General features: G+C 37.9%; 1 protein-coding gene across 13 annotated transcripts in view; it reads left to right on the top strand.

The window, feature by feature from the left end:
- LOC128508385 (adhesion G protein-coupled receptor L3-like) overlaps positions 1–20395 on the top strand; it is a 321516-nt gene that overhangs the window by 297603 nt on the left and 3518 nt on the right. For 4 of the 13 annotated variants that reach the window (XM_053479690.1, XM_053479687.1, XM_053479688.1 and 1 more), the window contains 6 exons: positions 1699–1867; positions 3400–3525; positions 3718–3768; positions 9276–9372; positions 18986–19114; positions 20053–20070. In XM_053479690.1, coding sequence (XP_053335665.1) covers positions 1699–1867; positions 3400–3525; positions 3718–3768; positions 9276–9372; positions 18986–19114; positions 20053–20070 — 590 coding nt within the window. Of the gene's footprint in view, positions 1–1698; positions 1868–3399; positions 3526–3717; positions 3769–9275; positions 9373–18985; positions 19115–20052; positions 20105–20395 lie in introns of all 13 variants that reach the window. The other 9 variants (XM_053479700.1, XM_053479692.1, XM_053479696.1 and 6 more) reach the window with 7 other exon arrangements.

Genomic DNA, 20395 nt, shown 5'->3' with positions numbered 1-20395 from the left:
TCTCGCATCCACAGTTAATCCTGCTGGATGTGGTTCATCCTTCTTGGTGGTACAGTATGCTGATGTTACCCTGGATAACGTGGCTCTTGATTCATATACAACTATATTGTATAGTACAAGGTTGTGTGTAATGGTTGATTTTTAAACCCTAACCCTAGGTTTTCTGGAATATTTTTGGAAGAAGTCTCCAGTTTTAACGCTTTGCAAAAACTTTTAGCTTTTAATACCATTTTTTTTTACATATCAAGATTTTCAAGCTAAATTAAACATAACTAAACAATTTTTTTTTCGTTAATGTACTGCTCAAAAAATGTAAGGTAAAGTAAAGTTAGTCCCGAACTATACAGTCCGTTTGACCTGAACCATACAAACACATACAAGTATCGTTCAAGTCAAACCGGGACTAAGTCAAGTCTTCTCTTAATTATTTAAGCAGTATTGAAAAAAAAAAAAACGTTTAGAATTGACACGTTGAGCTACATCAGGGTGCCAATAGTTACTCAGCATGTCCAAAAAAAAAAACAGTTCAGTAGCACCCTTTCTGTAGAACTATATATTCCTGCTGTCAAAGAAAGATGGATTACGATTCATTTACAACAAGTCTTTCCATCACTTCATCTCTCCATCACACAGCTCGCACATCGGGAGCGCACGCCAGAGTACAGTCTCTTACACGACTTACACGTTGTCAGGCACGTGCAAAAGCCAGCAAGACGTATCCAAATGTGTTTAAAATAAGCAAAAATTCATTTTTTTCATGTGAAGCTTAAATGCAGAAAAAGGTCTGATTATATACCTGGAAGGTGTGAAAAAAAAGTTTATTTTTCTTTTACTTAGGAAAGCGGTAGGAATTCTGTAATTGGTGTTTGGCATAAGTGTGTGTGAGAGCGCGAAAGAGAAAGAGAGAGTGTGTTGCTGGCAGTTGTACATCTTCATGAAATGCTTTATAGCATTGTTGAATCTCTTTCTCATTCTTTCTGTCTCTTACCTTTTATTTGGTATTTTTTCTCTCTTTCACCTTTATTCAGTGTCCCTCTTTTCCTTTTAAACCCCTGCCAGCCTCTGTTTCTTCACGTCTCCACATCATAACAGAGACAGCTGTTGCCACAGCAACAGGACGAAGTGTCCACTGCGAAGTGCAAACGATGCTAGTCTTCTTGACATTTTTATTGCATGCAATCAGCCTTCACTTGTTTTAAACTCACCCAACACTTGGCCTTTTTTTTTTTTTTTTTTTGACTTCCTCTCTCTCAGATGTATTAGACATGCGAAGGTGAAGGTTAGAATTTGTGTAGTGGTTATACATTTAGTCTTTCTTTTTTAAATTTTTAATTTTACATTTTTCATTTATATGGACTTGAATGCAATTAAGCCACTTTGCTCTTTTCACTCACATCTCAAATTTTTTTCATTACATTGAATGTGTTGCATAGTAAACGGCTTGACCTGACATTTCAGAGAAAGAACGAAAAAATGCAAGAAAGAATGTCTAAAGAAGTCTGAGAAACGCTTACGCTAACGATCATCAAGGATGCAAATCTTGAACCTTACACGCCTTGCCTCGTTCTTTTTATATTAGAACCCACGTCGGCTTTTCTTAAACTACGACAAAAAAGTGACAAGGGACTGACCTTATAAATAGGCAACTAACTAAACAACTAAATGCTCTAATGTACTTTTTGTGTGTTCGTGTTTCAGATCATGGGTGATCGGGGCGATCGCCCTGCTGTGTTTGCTGGGTCTGACCTGGGCGTTCGGGCTCATGTACGTCAACGAGAACACGGTTATAATGGCCTACCTCTTTACCATCTTCAACTCCCTACAGGGCATGTTCATCTTCATTTTCCACTGCGTCCTGCAGAAAAAGGTAAACAGCTGTTTATCAGTAGAAACTACACAGATTATAATGTTCACGTCAAATAACATTTCAGGTTGACTTTCAGATTCCTGGTTCGATTCGGATACCATGTTTATTGGTGTATTGGTTGCTGAGATATGGCCAGTTCGAGTTTGTTTTTACGAGGAGCAAATCAGAAAACCCTGTCGAAAACCTATTCTTATTATTTCAAATGAGGATTCCGGGACGTAGTAAAAAAGAGGGAACCCTCAGCCTCATTGTGACACCCCTAAAAATAACTTCGCCAGTAGCCAGTTATTGGAGAAAAAAGTGCAAGGTTTCCTACGACAACTGCGAGTATAAGTAACCTGCTTGGATAGTGCTTTAAAACAATGTTTAGGATCAAAATATTTTCTGTTTTGTTGTAGGTTCATGAAGATTAGGTATTTATTAAACACCGAAATTGAAAATTTTATACGTTTCACCTATTTACCCTGGCACAAAACTAACCTGTGCAAGAAAAAGACACAAAAGAAAACGTTATTCTTCCAGATTCCCAGAATTCTGATTAAAATTGGGCGTCTGAGATAAACGTTAAGACACCTATCCACACCTACGATAGACCACACGTTACCTGATATCTGATATAAAATGTGCATTCCAAAAACAAGCACTTCTGATGATCGTCTCAGTTTTAATCCTTATTAATCAACCTCTGGCTGCAGAGTTTATTTCAATTAAATGTTTAAGGTTGAGCTACGAGCCGTGAATGCACTGCTGTCCTTTACGTCTTCATCAGAAATGAATCTTTGAGCGAAAGCAGGACTATAGGGAGGATGCTTTAACACTTCAAGTCAAGTTTTTAGCAGAATGTCGAAAGTGTGCGGAGGTGCACAATCATACAAGATCAAAACTCCCTCGAATAGCGTTTAATCCAATGTTTAGCTCTTCAATAAGCATCTCACTGTAACAAGCACTGTTGATTGTTGAACCTGTTTTTCCTGATATTGTTCCAGTACAGGCACTTGAGAATCTGTAAGCGTTGATGAATTTACCAGTGCAATTGAACTTTTTCTCGGTCGGCGAATGAACATGTTCTCTGTTCTATACTCGACCGCTTTCTCTCAGGCGCGTAGTGATGAATCCGTGTCTCGTCAACAGTAAGGATTCTCTTTAAGAAACTTCCAGCTTCCTTAGAGTATCGGACCAAATTTTGTTTCCAGATATTCAAACTTGGTATCATTGAGCGGAAAGCGCTGATGAGACAGCGCTGCCAACAGAAGTTATAATATAATTTAAATGAAATGCGGATCATTTTTAACTCACCCTCATACTCGTAACGGTGGCAATTGGCATGTGAGAAAACTTCAAGTTAGAGCTGTTAGTTTTTCAATTCTGTCACCTAGCAACAGTACGAGATGACATTTTAGCTAGATGATTAGCCTGAGGTGATTCATATTTGTCTTTGCCTCCAGCTAACGTTGTGACATAATTATGACTAACGCTCTAATAGGGTGTATGATAATCTGAAAAAACACTGATTTGTTTCGTTTTGTGTGTAGGTTCGTAAAGAGTACGGGAAGTGTTTGCGGACCCACTGCTACGGCGGAAAGAGCGTGGATTCCTCAATGGGCTCGAGCAAAAGCTCAGGCTCTCGCGCTCCCGGCCGCTACTCCTCTAGCTCACAGGTAGAGGGCATGACTTTCACATACACACTCAGTGTACACAAAGTCCTGTCAAACCAAAACATCTTTACCTGTTCCTCACGTGCATGACCTTCATAGTTGTTCAAAGCTGTTATTTGTGTTTTCTCTTTGTGTTTTCTCTTTCTTTCTCTCTCTCTCTCTCTCTCTCTCTCTCGCTCTCTCTCTCATCACAAGGTCCACCACCAGCCTTGTATGACAAACTGCTCACAGTTACAGTATGAACAAGTAATTATCCGCTCTCTAATATTCTACATCCAATTCATTACCGGTGCTTTCCTCCGCCGTCCCTGAGCAGCAGTGCAATATTACCGATACGCGCTACATGTTCCAAACTGTATTAGACGCTTAAGGCAAGCATAAATGAGTTCGATCTCATGCTTGATTGCTGGTCTACTTGCTTTCTTATAGTGCACTACACAAGAATCTGCATGATTAGCAAGTAGCGTGTTGTCAATGCCTGGGTGTGTGAGTGTGTGTGTGTGTGTGTGTGTGTGTGAGCGCTCGGTGATGCAATACACTGCTGAGGTGTCTCACTTTAATTGCATGCGATGGGAATTGGTCGTTATGGAAGCCACGTCCAGAGAATGAATACACGCTTAATAATACACACTTCGGTTTAAAGGAACAGCGCGACGAAGAAAAGTATGAAATTTGCCGAATTTTATTTCGGAATTTCATCATTATACCATAAACAAGTTTGTGAACCTTTTTTCAATTTTCATTTCATCCTGAAGCTTGAAAAAGGGAAGTCTTTCTTACCCCCCAAAAATTTCTGAAAACATACACACTATAACAGGATTCGAACAGCATCGTTAACAGTCGTTAAAATTAACTGGTGCCGCAAATTGTTTCCTCTTAAACCACTTACTTACTCACTCATCGTCTATACTGCTTTATCCTGTATTCAGGGTCGCGGGGGCCTGAAGCCTATCCCAGGAGACTTAGGGCACAAGCCAGGGTACACCTTGGACAGGGTGCCAATCTATCGCAGGGCACACACACACACACACACACATTAATTCCCACACTACAGGAAATTTGGAAACACCAGTTAGCCTAACCTGCATATCTTTGGACAGTGGGAGGAAACCGGAGTACCCAGAAGGAACCCACCAAGCACAGATAGAACATGCAAACTCCATGTACACAAAGACAGGATCGAGTCTGGCCGGGAATTCTTATACCACTTGTTTAATAATATACGAGGGACATTCAAGTTAAACCGGCAGAATGACAGAACACAGATATCAGGGTAAAAACTGCCTTTATTTCTCTATATAATCCCTGGCTACGGCTAAGTTTTCTCAGTACAATAGGTCTCCTACATACGAACTAGTTTCATTCCGAGAGCTTGTCCGTAAGTCCAAATTGTTCTTAAGTCCAACAAACATTCTCTAGGGAGTATGATACTAAAACAATTGGCTACTTCATGATTCCATGATCTTGTCCTTGTTCTTTAGAATCGTGCCGATGGTTAAATGATTTATGTTAAAAGAACAAGAAATGTCTGCCATCTTTTCACCTCGCTCCATTCTCTCAATTTTTTTCACTTTGGTCTCCATCGTAATTGCTTGGCGCTTCTTAGCAGTACCAGCTACATCGCCGCTGCTTTTACGCTTGCTTCCGGACATCCTGGGATAAACGCTGCACGCACGTGACAATGTACATCGGACATGTGATCTAACTTTCATGATTGAACATGCACGAAGGTTCATAACTTAAATGTTCGTCTGTAGGGGATTTACTGTACAGTACACCAGAGCCATGAGCAGACTGCCTGCTTCACATTTGAGACTCTGGTCTTCCAGGACCTACTCTTTTCATGACTAAAACATGTGGACATGGATCAGGACTGTACGGAGGGATGTGACAATTACTCGCAGTCAAGTCCTTTGTGTTCTTGAATGACGTGTCACTTCTGCAATTCGGCGACAAGTTATCCATTGATTTTCAAGGATCAGGCATTCCACTCGCTAAATTTACAGGAACGAAGGACGCCTTTCACGGACGTACAGCCTTCTTGCAAACCATTCACATGTTATACTAGAGCAAAAAGCCTCATTTTGACTTGAACGCCTCTTGTATAAATGTAACACTTGAAGTCGGGTCTGCTATCAGGTTTCTGATTAATGAGAACTAAAAATCTACCAGTTGTATAGTATATAGTACGTGTGAATATATTTAAAAATTAATTTGTAAAAAGGTATTTCTTATTTCTAGCTAAGGCTGATGTGTCATGATCAAGCCTGTGGCTTTTTCCTGAATAACTAGACAGGAATTTAAAATGATTATTCGTGATGAATGATTATAGATTTCTAGCGTATGGCTAAGTAAGTCGTACTCTAACACCAATTATGTCTGCCTGAGTGCCTTGGGATTTTGTGAAGCAGATTTCATATATTCCCATGATTTGTAGAAAGAACGTGGTATTTTGCTCATTTGTATTTTCGAAGGCTTTATAAAACTCTCTCTACCTGTAAGAATCCTATAAACATCCCCATATAAGAGTTAATGAGTCTCTGTGGATCGTTCCTCTAACCATGTGCTGAGAGGATTCCAGATTCTCAGACATTGACATGCAGCTCAGGCATTCTTTAATAACCCAGCCCATATATAAATATGTAAATTATCCTCCCAAACTTACATGCATATACGTGTCAGAAAGCGTGTGAACCTGATTCGCGACTCGAGCGCGCTCTGATAGTCCGGCGCGTGTGTCTGTGTAAATGTCAGTAAGATGAGTAATGTAGGCTGGATGATTGCATCCTCTGAATTCCAGCGTCTCTCCGTGAGCAGTGATGGATGGCAGAGCGATCGGATCCACAGCAGTATTTCAATCTTTAACCTGCCTGAGAGAAAAGAAGTAGTCCTTTCATCACGGTGCAGGAAACGACCCCGGGTTTATGTCTTATTTAAATCAGTGTTAAAAAAAAAAAAAACGAGCAAAACAAACTCGTAGAAATGAAGACTCATTCAAGATTACAACTGAAATTAAACAGGTTGCATATACTAACTGTACGTTACTTTGCTATTTCATTCATTTGCAAAACTTTAAATAAAGGTCTATCCTAATTTTTATTTCTTTCTATATTGTAAAAGTCACGCAATAAACTATCTCGTTCACATGCCTTAGAAATTCATGGCAACTACTAAGTGTGTGTCTCGTTTACACACCTTAGTAATTCCTGGCCACAACATTGTCTCTTGATCCCACGCCCTAATAAGTCGTGGCCACAATATTAGCACTTGTTCCCACACCTTCGTAAGTTGTGTTTTTAACATAGTATCTCGTCCACACGCCTTAGTAAGTCATGTCCACACCATAGTACAGTATCTCATTCCCACGCCTTAGTAAGTCATGTCCACACCATAGTACAGTATCTCGTTCCCACGCCTTAGTAAGTCATGTCCACACCATAGTACAGTATCTCATTCCCACGCCTTAGTAAGTCATGTCCACACCATAGTACAGTATCTCGTTCCCACGCCTTAGTAAGTCATGTCCACACCATAGTATCTCGTTCCCACGCCTTAATAGTTCATGTCCACAACATGGTATCTCGTTCCCATGCCTTAGTAATCGTGTCCACACCATATTATCTCGTTCCCACACCATAGGATCTCGTTCCCACGCTTTAGTAAGTCATGTCCACACCTCAGTATTGTTCACACGACTTACAGTAGTAAGTCATGTCCACACCACAGTATCTCGTTCACATGACTTGGTAAGTCATGTCCACACCATAGTATCTAGTTCCCATGCCTTAGTAAGTCATGTCCACACCATAGTATCTAGTTCCCATGCCTTAGTAAGTCATGTCCACACCATAGTATCTAGTTCCCATGCCTTAGTAAGTCATGTCCACACCATAGTATCTAGTTCCCATGCCTTAGTAAGTCATATCCACACCACAGTATCTCGTTCACATGACTTGGTAAGTCATGTCCACACCATAGTATCTAGTTCCCATGCCTTAGTAAGTCATGTCCACACCATAGTATCTAGTTCCCATGCCTTAGTAAGTCATGTCCACACCATAGTATCTCGTTCCCATGCCTTAGTAAGTCATGTCCACACCACAGTATCTCGTTCACACGACTTAGTAAGTCATGTCCACACCATAGTGTCTCGTTCCCATGCCTTAGTAAGTCATGTCCACACCACAGTGTCTTGTTTCCACGCCTTAGTGGGTCATGTCCACATCATATATCTTGTTCCCACACCTTAGTAAGTTATGTTCACAACAAAGTATCTCATTCCCATGCCTTGGTAAGTCATGTCCACAACATAATATCTTGTCCCCACGCCTTAGTAAGTCATGTCCACACTCCACACCATAGTATTTTATTCCCACACATTAGTAAGTCATGTACTGTACACACCATAGTATCTTATTCCCATGCCTTGGTAAGTCATGTCCACAACATAATATCTTGTTCCCACGCTTTAGTAAGTCATGTACTGTACACACCGTAGTATCTTATTCCCACACATTAGTAAGTCGTGTCCACACTATAGTATCTCATTCCCACACCTTAGTTAATTGTGTTCACACCATAGTATCTCGACTAGAGATTAGAATTGTTTATAAGAGTACTGTAGACCTTAATGTTGTAATGTGCAACAATGGAGTTGTAAATTGTGAATTGTAACGTTTAGTGGCTATAAAAGTCTTAAAAACGGATACCATGTATTATATTTGACCATAAGAAGATATAAAAAATTTAATTATAGTGAATGCCGTATTTATAATTCATTATATTGCGGTATGATTAAAACAACGCTCTCCAGTGTTTTATAATACAGGATTCTTAGGTTTTGTTACCTACAGTAAATGTTTGTTTTACAAATGTTAAAAAAAATGCTATACAGTGACGTATTTAATCCTTAAACCCTTATTGTAAAAGATGTAGGAGCTAACAGTAATTATTACTAGTATTAGAAATAAAATAAAGGAAACATTTGCTTTATAACTATATTAAAATAATAGAATAATTACATATAATTTTAAACACTAAAGCTAAGCTATGATTATATAAGCTATGATTATATAAGCTATGATTATATAAGTAATAGAATTTGTAATATTTACTGGAACATAAAGAAAATTAGATTAGATACTACCTATACTGTAAGTGTTCTTAGTTGATTTCCCTGACTTTTAAGCATTAGGAATTTAAAAGATACAAACATTTTCCCTGCAATAAATTCCCACTTCCGAACCCCATGCTCAGTTCCTGTTTATTTCATCATGCCTGAGTGTTCAACAGAAACAGCAATTTTGACCCGAGTTCTCTAAAACCCAGTGCCGTAGGTTCTATGCGGTGAAATCGTTTCATCTGTATTCATCCATCGCCACACTACCGGGTCATTACCCCAAGCTTTGACTGCATGAAAAAGCACTAGAGACCTAAAAATGTTTGTATCGTAGAAACCATTTCCCTCAATAAGCACTGTATCAGGGAAGCTGTGTCTATACCACGCATGACGGCTACCACAAACTATTTGCTTGCTCTCAGCAATGCACCTGAATGCTTTTTCTGTTCTTTTTCTTGGTTTATATCCACTGCTTGACTCACAGTAGAGCAGGGCTTTTGTGGGATAATGTGCGAAGTAACAGTCATAGCTGGAGATGGACAATACTGCTGACCTGATGCTTCTAAACATGCTTTCTAATGTACCTGTGTGTGTGTATTTGTGTGCGTGCCTGTTTTTTTTTTCTCTCTCTCAGAGTCGGATTCGTCGAATGTGGAACGATACGGTTCGGAAGCAGTCGGAATCATCCTTCATCACCGGAGACATCAACAGTTCCGCTACCATCAACAGAGGTACACAACTCTGGATACAGTTCATATCATTTATCAAAGCTAGATGTTTCACAATTTATTTATAAATGTTTTGTTTTCAGAAGAATTTTTACGCTACAAGAAATGCATTGTTTGTGAAATTGCAGTGGCTTAAAAGATGAAAACCAACTAGGCTAGCTAGAGAGTATAAAGTATGTGTTTGCAGGAGCATTTCAGGAAAAGTAGTGTTGTCTCTAGGGAAAACATTGACTGATCAGTTGTATAAAACTAAATTGTAGAATAAGCGATGACTCTACAATTTTATGCAGTGGTTTTAAATAACTTATTTTTTTTAATTGCATTTACAAATTTATTTCAACATACGTATTCACATAAATAATAGCTAGCTATGCCATCTATAAAAAATTATAATAATAATAATAATAATATAAAAAAGAAAAATAATGATAAGAAAAAATAGCTATCTATACTTAAAAATGCTAGCTGTACTAGCTGTAAAATAATAATAATAAGTTATTAATAAGAAAAGTAATAAAAAGAAGAAAGAAGAAATTAAGCTAGCATACTAAACAAAAAGCTGTAAACTAAATACTAGCTGTAAAAATTAATAAATTAATTTTAATAATAATGATAAGAAAAAAAAAGTAAAAAAATATATGAAGAAAATACAATAGCTAGCTATACTAATCGAAAGATTGAAAGAAATGTGATTATAAAGTGCACTTTCACCATTTAGTTGATATTTTCAGCCCTGTGCATGCTCTTGTTTGAGGTTTTGGAGTGCACCATTAAATTAATTCCGCTGCGCTGTTAAGGTGCAAGGTAATTTACAACTAATCACTGTAAGTGACTTTCATCTACATACACAGATCTGTACGAGGAAAACTTGTATTGCTACAAATTTGACATAATTTCTAGTTAATGACAAAAACATGTACATGCAAGTGTGTTAAATGTTCGCAATACCACTGACTGACCATTGTTTGAAATAGATTTTTCACAATTTAAGGAAAACCCTACACGTTAGCCAGGTGTATGATATTCTCAAAGAAAGGAACAGTTGCTTGTTATTTAGAGTCACCTTTATTTTTTTTATAGCTTTATTCACTTGCGAATAAAATGAATGTAGTACAACCTTAAACATCATCTAAGATTATATAATTGGTCATAAAGGACGACCACTGGTACGACTCGTACATGGGGAATGTTTTCCTCTGTTGACACGCAAGATCACCACTGGAAATTTCTAAAGCTGCTAAAGCTGCCGAGGTCAGAAGGTTGAATAGCAGCTTAAAACGTTTCTTTTCTATGTTATCCGGAAAGCACTTAGAGAAAGAGCACCTTTATACTGCGATATTGTGCAGTAGGCTTGTGCGGCTAACTTACCTCTTAAATCGAGTGTGGCAAGCCGTTAAAAAGTAAAATAAACCCTGATTATTAATAACAAACATAAAATAAACAACATATCATTTTATTTGTTTATTAGGAAGTTTGTAATTAATTTGGGTGATAAAAATTGACTATGACATCATTATGAAAATTATAACATGTTATAATAAGTTACAAATTTCGTATATACTTATATAATAATAACTTATCGTATGTTATAATATATATATATATATATATATATATATATATATATATATATATATATATATATATTATAACTTATAATATGGGTCACATTATGTATATGCTGTGCTTCAAATGCATAGGATGAATTCAATTTGCCATTTATGCCAATGTTGCCAGATTAATCATTTTTCAGTTTTTCCAATCCTTGGATTTAAAATATTGATTAAAACCGTTGTTTTAAACTAACATTCTTTTTTAAAAGAACAATTGTTAGTAGTTTTCGTTATTCCTACATCATTACTGTTATCAGTCAGAGCATGCGTTATTCATATGGGTCCGCTTTCACATTCTTGCTCAAATTCGTTTTAAAAAGATTTTTCAAAAAGTAGATATAGGGCTCGTCAGGGAGCTGATCCTAAAGGAAGGGGAGTATATTTGGAGAATCAGAGCGAGGCACAGCACAAATTTGATCAAAATGTGCGCCACAGGAAAAAATAAGATCATTCCATGGTGCTCACTTGGCATTAGGACAAATCGTTTTTGAGTTGCAGGATGAATTTCTGATAGAAACGTACTGTACTTGACGAGCTGAATAGTGAAACCCATCAACAAACAACAAAAATAAAATGTTAATGTTTGAACGTTGCAACGAGACTGAAGCAATTTACTGTGTTCATTATCGGTTTAGTTAAGTTGCAAACCATGATAGCCATGATAGTACCCAATTACGAAATATTTCTTACAGTATAAATCATTTATAAAGTAATGCTGCATTCATATTCCTAAAACTCCATCATTTATGAGCTTTGGTACATGATAAAATATTGAGGGTTGCAACACGAGGCACATTTTATGAATTTGGAAAAAGCTTTATTTTATTTACGCGCAAGCTTCTCAAGCTCTCCGAGTATGTTCTTGAGATTTTTTTTTTTCACATTAAGTGTCATGTTGAAAAATACCCACAAAGACAGCATGGAGAAGATTCCATGCCTGGTAAAAGGATATGAAATAGAATATCCAGTCATATGGAATTCTTTTTTTTTTTTTTTAAGCGGTATGAGGACAAAGTGGCGCTCAAACGCAACACCCGTTATTTGTACAGGTAACCATCTCGGGTCGGAAGTACCGCAGGTTGGATAACTTGCTGTTTTTTAAAAAAGCAAAAAGAACTTGCTCCGTCATTTTTGTCCGTACACACAAGTGTTTTCTCCCTAATTTTGTTGTATTCAATTCCCAACTCGTCAATAGGGCGCTCCTACATTAAGGCTACTACTACCAGCCAGGGAGGGCTGAAGACTATTACATGTTTCCCCGAGTCACGTCACGCAATCCAACCGCATCGTTTCGAACTGCTCGCTGTTGAAAGCAGTGTAACACACTAAAGACAGCACTATCCGCTCTTTCTGCTCGCATGAGCTCACAGACCCCTATGATTAGCTTAAAGCCGCGATTGATGTAAGAGTTCTAGAGTGGCTCCCATTCTTTCCCTCTGTGAGAGCTCGGCCAATCACCTCTCACTAAAGAGACTACAGCATCATACGGGAAGCGAACACGCCATCTTCAGATGTTAGGGCAAGCACTTTGCCGTTGCGCCACTTGGGGGCAAGGATCTACTTTTAATTGCAAAAACTCACATTGCGCCATTGGACAATCATTCTGAAGGTCCTAGGTTCAAAGCCCACGACCACCGAGTTGTCCCTGTTCTTATGATGAGATAATAATGTAAGTTGCTCTGGATACAGGCGTCGGCCAAATGCCTTTCTGAAACACGTTGCTAAATTTACTTTAATACTTTTAAATATAAACTCAAATATTTTTAGTTAATGTAATCCGTATGAAACCAAACAGTGGTACAGACTTTCCGTCGCACTTCAGTATCTGATAATGACCTGGACACGCCCACACGCTATTCACAGGGGGAACGGTTTGGGTAAACCGACTCGTCTGGACCATGAATGAAGAGCATGAAATTTGCCCTCAGATCCATTGACTTTGAAAAAGCTACGCCAGTAACGAGACGCAGCATTGATTTTGCGTATTGCATTTCATCTGCTTAGTATCTCAAACAGAATTACACTTCAATGCAATGAAATGCAATACACTGCTTTTCAGTGTGGCTCGTTGCCCACGTAGTTACTACAGTAACAGTGTACAAATCATTTGTACGAGTTTAACACTAGACAGGACATAGTGTTACAGTAAACACTATTACCAAGTTACCAATAAATGCTTTTAATTATTCACTTTTGAAAATCTATAACAGTTGTTTCTCTTAACACAGCTATAATTTGAGTAAGGAATATTGTCGAAAAATAAAAAAAGAAATTATTTAACACCCTCTGACCAGAGTTGAGAATTCAATTGAATAAAAACTATTAAATTATCTGTTAATGATGTTATTATAACACAAAAGGATTTTAAGATGCGATGTATTAAATAAAACAGTGAATCTCTCTCTCTCTCTCTCTCACACACACACTCTGCACCGAGTTCCGTATGACACTAATGTGCCGTTGTAATGACAGATTGATGTGCAGAGAGACCGAAGGACGTGTCAGGATGCCAATAATTAAGTACTCAACACAGCCATTCGTTCACATTAACACACACTCTCTTGCACACACTCATGCCGCTTTGCGCTTATTGTGATTTGGCAGGGCAGATGTTTTAGGTGACTTACGAATAGATTAAAAAAAAAAAAAAACCATTAACATCATTTTTTTTTATCTTACACATAGACACACAGAGACATATATGCACACACCACACACAGACAAAACTGATAGACAGATAGCGATCATCTCTGTCGGCCTGTTGGATGAAGATAAGGCGAGCGTAAATCCTACAATCTCATGGTGGCAACAGGGAAACTGGGTCAGGAAAGTTTTAGTCTGGAAGAAGCGCTCCGTCCTTGAAGTGTAGTAAAAATATCATATTGCATCCTCGAGCTTCTTCCTGTCGTCAGCGATGATACCAACCGCATCCCGTCTTTTCCAGAATTTGTATGAAGTACAGTACTGCATTATATACTGTAGCATGTTCATTTATACTGTATTTGTCTGATTATCATTATTATCTATGTGAATAATTTAATATATATTTATATATATATATATATATATATATATATATATATATATATATATATATATATATATAACAGTTACTGCTGGAAATATAATAAAATATAATAATTAAATTTTGCTAATATTTCTTGCTTAAATATAAATTAACCAGAGAAAACACAGAACGAGCCATGTGGTGCGGCTTAATTGTCTGAATCTATATTAAATTATATTTATATCTTTAAAAATAAATTAATAAATAATGTTGTTTTGGGGGCGTGGCCCAGGAGTACCTCATTTACATAGACACTAAAATGCTACAGTCGGACGAGTAGAGAAACAGGGTTTTTTTTTTTTAAAAGTATGAAAAAATGCATTACCTGAGGGTTATTTGATCTGGAGCGTTACACACACACACACTCATACACACACACACACACACACACACACACACACACACACACACACACACACACACTTTAGGAAAGCTCTGAGACCTGTGTTAATTTGTTAAAGGAATAATAAAGTACGGGGCTTTTAATGCTACTTTACAGAGTTCAATAGAAAGCTTAAACAAATTTAACAGAATTCTTTCAGAATTATATTAAAAGGTCAACATACTGTATACTACATGGCCCAAAAAAAAAAAAAGTCACCATCTGGATTTAACCAAGCAAATAGGTACAGTAAGAGCCCTCATTGGATAATTACTGCAGTGATTTAAATGCTTAAGCCAAAGTAACAAAGTAACTCGTATCCACATATCCTGTGGTCGTGGCGAAGATGTTACTCTCTTTCAGTTTAAGGTGGGTCAATTTATTACCCCGAATCAAGCAAAGAAAACAACTAAGGAGATGAATGAAATTAAATTACTAAAATTGGATTAAGAATTTTAAAGCACATTTTTAAAAACTGGAAGAATGAAGTGGTGAAACATCATGTTTCGGAAGAAAAAAACATTTTGAAAGGTGGTAATCAGAGATCACAACTTTGTTGAAATCAAATCATGAAAAAAAAACAACAGTAAAAGTTACAGCATGATAGTTTAATAGTGAAAGTGAGAGTTTGTCCACACAATGCGAAGAAAACTCAAGGGACTGGGACTAAACAGCTGTGTAGGCTTAAGAAAAGCACTAATCCCACTTACTTGTGGTTTTGCGCGGTGGCTTCAAGTACGATTCATCCGCGAGTTGTTGCAGTTTTGGCGTAGTGAGCGAGCGTACAAATGAAATGTTTAATTTTTTGGGCGGTCCTCGCGGAAGCTCAAGGAACATCTGGTGTCACTCTCACTGTGAGTCAAACATGAGTGAGAATTATGGAGTTTATGACTTATCGGTGAGGCTAATTGTGGGAAACTAGCTCCAATTTGCTATTGAGCATGAGGCCTCATTTTCACTTACGTCTTCGGAATGTGCTGGAGAAGGCTTTACGCAGCGGTCCAACTCTCCCATTATCAGCAGACGATCTCGGATAGAAATTAATGCGAATTAATGGATTGAAATTAATGTTGTGACATCACGTCAACTTAGCGAAACAATGCCACAGCGAATGTGTGGAAGGGTTAAAAGGCGATCTATCGAAATATCAGAGTGACTTTTTCTTTGGCCTGGCGCTGCAAATCAGTGCAAACTAAAACTAAAAAAAGGTTTTTCTTAACAGTTTCATCTGAAATCAATTGCAAAATGATGTTATTGTATATATAAGTATTGTTGATATGGACACCATTAGAAACTCGCCGCCAAATGGTTCAAATGGAGGATCTTTAATTTATGTTGTTTTTTTTTTGTGCGATGTCTTCCACCCACTAATAGTTCACATTATTATAGACGGCATATAGAAAGCACATCACTCGTGTTAGTTTCTTGAGCAGTGGCTGAAAAACAATGGGTATATTATTGCATCAGGTGTTCCGTCATCTTCGCTAACACACAAGGCCTAAAGTACCCATCCAGATAGCGCGGTTTCACAAAAGTAAGCGGATGACTCATGGCCGGGACGAGAACATTAGGCTGTAGGTTGCGTTTATGTGGGCTGAGATAAGAACCCTCGGTTATGATATTCAGCTTGCCTAAGGCCATGCTGCAAGGAGACAAATTCACCAGCAGCTGCTGCTTTAGGCTCATTTCCTGCTAACAATAAGAAATATGCACTGGTTTAAGTAATTCAGAGGGGGTAAAAAAAAAATGGGGCTTTCAAGCGCTTAACTTTTTCTCAACATGCAAAGAAAGTTAGCGAAGCTGCGATTGTTGCTGGCAGAAAATATAAGGAAAAATAATAATCAGGTTACTCGTATATTAGTAAGTCCAAGAGAAAAGTGTCTTTTAAGTGCGCAAACTTTACTTCTCTACATCTTCTCGAGAGAAACCAAGCCCTTGTTGTGCTTCCACACAGCGCTGCATGTTTAATTTATTTTGGGGGGATTCGATTATTTCGGCGTGATCAGAGCAGATATGGAAGGCATCCAGACGCTCCCCAATGTGCTCCAAAGAGCGAATACATTTCGGAGGGGAATAATCAGCCGATGAAAATGAAGAATGGGGAAAAAAAAACATACCCGCTCACACACTCACACACAAGCTGATTACAGGATACATAAGCCGATACAAACACATTAATATGAACATTAGAGCGTTGGAGATGCAGGGAAGCTGATTCACATTACGTTAGAGAGTTGTATCAGGAGACGTATCAGTGAATCACAAATATTGATGCGCTGATTCCATTACGCAAATACGTGGAGTAAATAAATACGAGTTTCTCGCAGACTCCGGAGTTGTTTACACCGTGCATTATTTAGGGTAGTCTCATACTCGCTAGTCTCAGGCTTTCAAATCCATAGCAGGTTTTTTTTCTTAAAGGTAGGGATAAGGATACACTTTGCTAAATTGACGTGCCGACCATGATCTGTTATATAAAATACATTTTAAAAAAGTGTGCTATTTGTATGCCGTGTTTCCCACAGGTCTGAAATATACTTGCAGAGGAACAGGCTGGCATTATCCGCCAGCACAGAAGTGGTCTACGACATATAACAGACAATAAATGCATACAACTTTTAACACAAGATTTTGTTTTATTCGATTTTTAATGATTTTACATTTCAGAGATCCAACCTACAAACCCCTCTTTATACATCTAAGATAAAGTAAAAAAAAATAAATAAATGAAGAACTTAACATTCTCTGGTGTACAATCATGGCACGGTTTGTGAGAGCACAAAAACAGAGCATTTTTATCCTTTTTTTTTTAGCATTGCTATGTTTTATTAAATTTATACCGGTGCATCTAAATAAATAAGAATATAATTAAAAAGTTCTGTTATTCAATTAAAAAGTAAAACTTATATATCATATAGATTCATCACACACAACCTATATATATATATATATATATATATATATATATATATTTCAAGTGTCTATTACCTTTCTCATTTTAAATCTGGTCCTCAAACTTTTTTTTTTTTTTGATCAGAGCTTTTTGGATGTAATAATTTGTAGCACTTTAAGATTCGCTTTAAATATAAAGTGCATTATAAATAAATTGTATTCATTTTAATAATTATGGCCTACAGCTAATGAAACCTACCAAGTTTAGTATCTCAGAAAATTATAATATTACTTAAGACGAATTATATATATATATATATATATATATATATATATATATATATATACTGTATATATACTGTATGTGTATATATATATATATATATATATATATATATATACATACACAGAGAAATCTTGGACTGGGTCAGGATTGTGCAACATGGAGTGATGCCTTTTTTTTTCAGCACAACCTGGGCAATATGATGAACTGCATTTCATTTTATGTAAACCAGGATACAAACATGACTGAGATTTAAAAACAGAAAAAAACATAGGTCACATACAGAAGACCAAGAAATAACAGATTTTTCAGATTACATGTTTTATGGTTGTTTCCAGGACCAATAATAATAATAATAATAGTATGCGCATTTTGTGAGTTCCACATGTTTGGGATGTCATTTCCATATTCCCGCTTTAAAAGCAGTTTGACATGACCACATGTCTTTTTTTTTTTTTTTTTAAAGTCTTTTCTTAATTGGTCATTGATCAATGCTGGGCGGCATGGTGGTGTAGTGGTTAGCACTGTCGCCTTGCATCTCCAGGGTCCGGGTTCGATTCCCATCTCTGTGTGCATGGAGTTTGCATGTTCTCCTCGTGCTTGGTGGGGTTCCTCCGGATACTTCAGTTTTCCTCCCAAAGTCCAAAAACATGCAGATTGGACTGATCGGTGTTCCTAAATTATCCGCGGCATTCACTGCCTCTCAATACACCTCTCTCGCGGTCGCAGGATAAACAGGTACAGGAGCGGTAGCGTGAGACAGAACTGTCCGCTACTGTCAGTGTTCTCCTGGACGGTTTTTAAAAAAAATCGTGGGCAAATGCCTTTTATTCGTAACAGGATGGAGAGTTTCCCTCATATGTCCATGAGCAGTTTGTTCAGTCTAACAAATGACCAGATGAATCAAAATCGACATGAGGTGCATGTGCATACAACCCTGAAACACATTTTGTCCAGTGTCTACATCATCGTTCTGTATATTCATAACCCGGTTTGTACTGTATGCTGTTTAATCCTTGCAGGAATCATGAACTTTGTGTACACACACACATGCAAAGCGCACATGCACATTCCTGCTTATTCGAGGCTGCACGGCTGGATGGAAAAAAAAAACAACAGAGAGCTTCTGCATTCAATACCTCCTCAGTGTTTCCTCCTCTGTGCTTCCTTTGTTGAACTGTCTCCGAACGATTCATTACGATACTAACGTTTTGTGCTGAAATGCCCTTTCCTTGTTCCTTCCCTCCCCGCAACCGCCAGGTAACAATACCGACGTTGCGTGGAGTTCACTACTGCATTTGTCTAACGTTCTATGTCTTTTTTTCTCTGTGTGTGTGTGCGCGCGTGTGTGTGTGTGTGTGCGCGTGTGGCTGGATCAGGTGCTATGGCCAATCATCTCATCTCAAACGCTCTGCTGCGACCGCACGGTTCAAACAACCCCTATAACACTTTAGTGGGGGACTCGACCGTGTATAACAACCCCACTCTGAGCATGTACAACACACAAGGTGTGCTGGTCCTCTCTACTCACCTCAGCTAACCTGCTCCGTCCGTGTGGGTGTGTTCATTAGTAGTGCATGAGACATGCGGGTTGTAGAAGTGGCGCATCCGATCGGTCTCCCCTTGGAGTATCTCCTCAGTGAACGTAACACCGCAGGATGCAGGACAGGACAGAACATTTGGGGGGCAAAGGCAAACATTTAGGGGTAAAATAAAAAAAAAACTTGGAATATTAACCTGCCGGAGTTTAACATCGAGCCTTGTGGAAGCATCTGCGGTGTGTCCGCGTTCCTGCGGAGATCTCGGCGGGAGACCTGACACTCTTCTCCTCTCCGCATGATGCCGCCGCCGCGCCTGCTCCTCTCTGTTTATTACTCCCTCGCTGTCTTAAATCCCTCACACTTTGTCTTTTTCACCCCCCTTGTTATTAAAGGTATTATTATTATCATTATGCCGGATGGAAAAATGTAAGAAAAGTTCCCTCAGACTTTTTCTTTGATGATCCTACATAAAGTAGAATTAAAATTAGATACAACCTTCCAGGTGCATGCTCAGCGTTTGGGAAAAAAAAAAATGACGTCTATACTAAAAGCATCAATAAAAAGTGAAGCTCAAGGTACTGCTAATGTGGCCTCTTTAGTCAGATCAATAATTCTGTTAAATATATACAAGTCCTTTATTATCGTGGAGCTTTTTGTTGGATTGTAATAAACGGAAAGGTCCCGCGAGGTCGCGCGTCCTAACAAGGCCGCTCTCTTTATTTATTTTATTTAATTATTATTACTTTTTAGTTTTTTTCTTTTCTCTTCTCGTATTTTTCGTGTGTCCTTGTGTGTCATGCATGTCCTCTTTGACCTGTCACTGAATGCTTACCTGTGCTTTTTTTCCTTCTCCTTTTCTTCCTTTTCTTCCTTCCTTCCTTCCTTTCTCCATGCTGTCCGTTAAGACCCCTACAGAGAGACAAGTATGGGAGTCAAGCTAAATATTGCTTACCAAATGTAATTGTCCTTGTATTTCTCTCTTCTACTTGCCATCATGCTTTTTTTTTCCCTTAGTTTTTTATTTATTTTTATTTTTTATATTTGTATTTAGAGTTTGGAAATTTATTCTCTATTAAAAAAAAAATACAGGCAATGCAGAATAAATCAATGGTCTGATCTGAGTCCTTTTAAAAGTTATTTTTTTGTCCTTTTCATCAATTTAAGTGCTACCTGGTAAAAATGGAGACAATGCAGCGCAGTAGATTTTTTAATTTTAATTTTTTTACAATCTTGAGGTAAACAAGCGCA

Source organism: Clarias gariepinus, chromosome 20 (assembly GCF_024256425.1).
Source record: "Clarias gariepinus isolate MV-2021 ecotype Netherlands chromosome 20, CGAR_prim_01v2, whole genome shotgun sequence".
Lineage (NCBI taxonomy): Eukaryota > Metazoa > Chordata > Actinopteri > Siluriformes > Clariidae > Clarias > Clarias gariepinus.
This window is presented reverse-complemented; position numbering and strand designations above follow the sequence as displayed.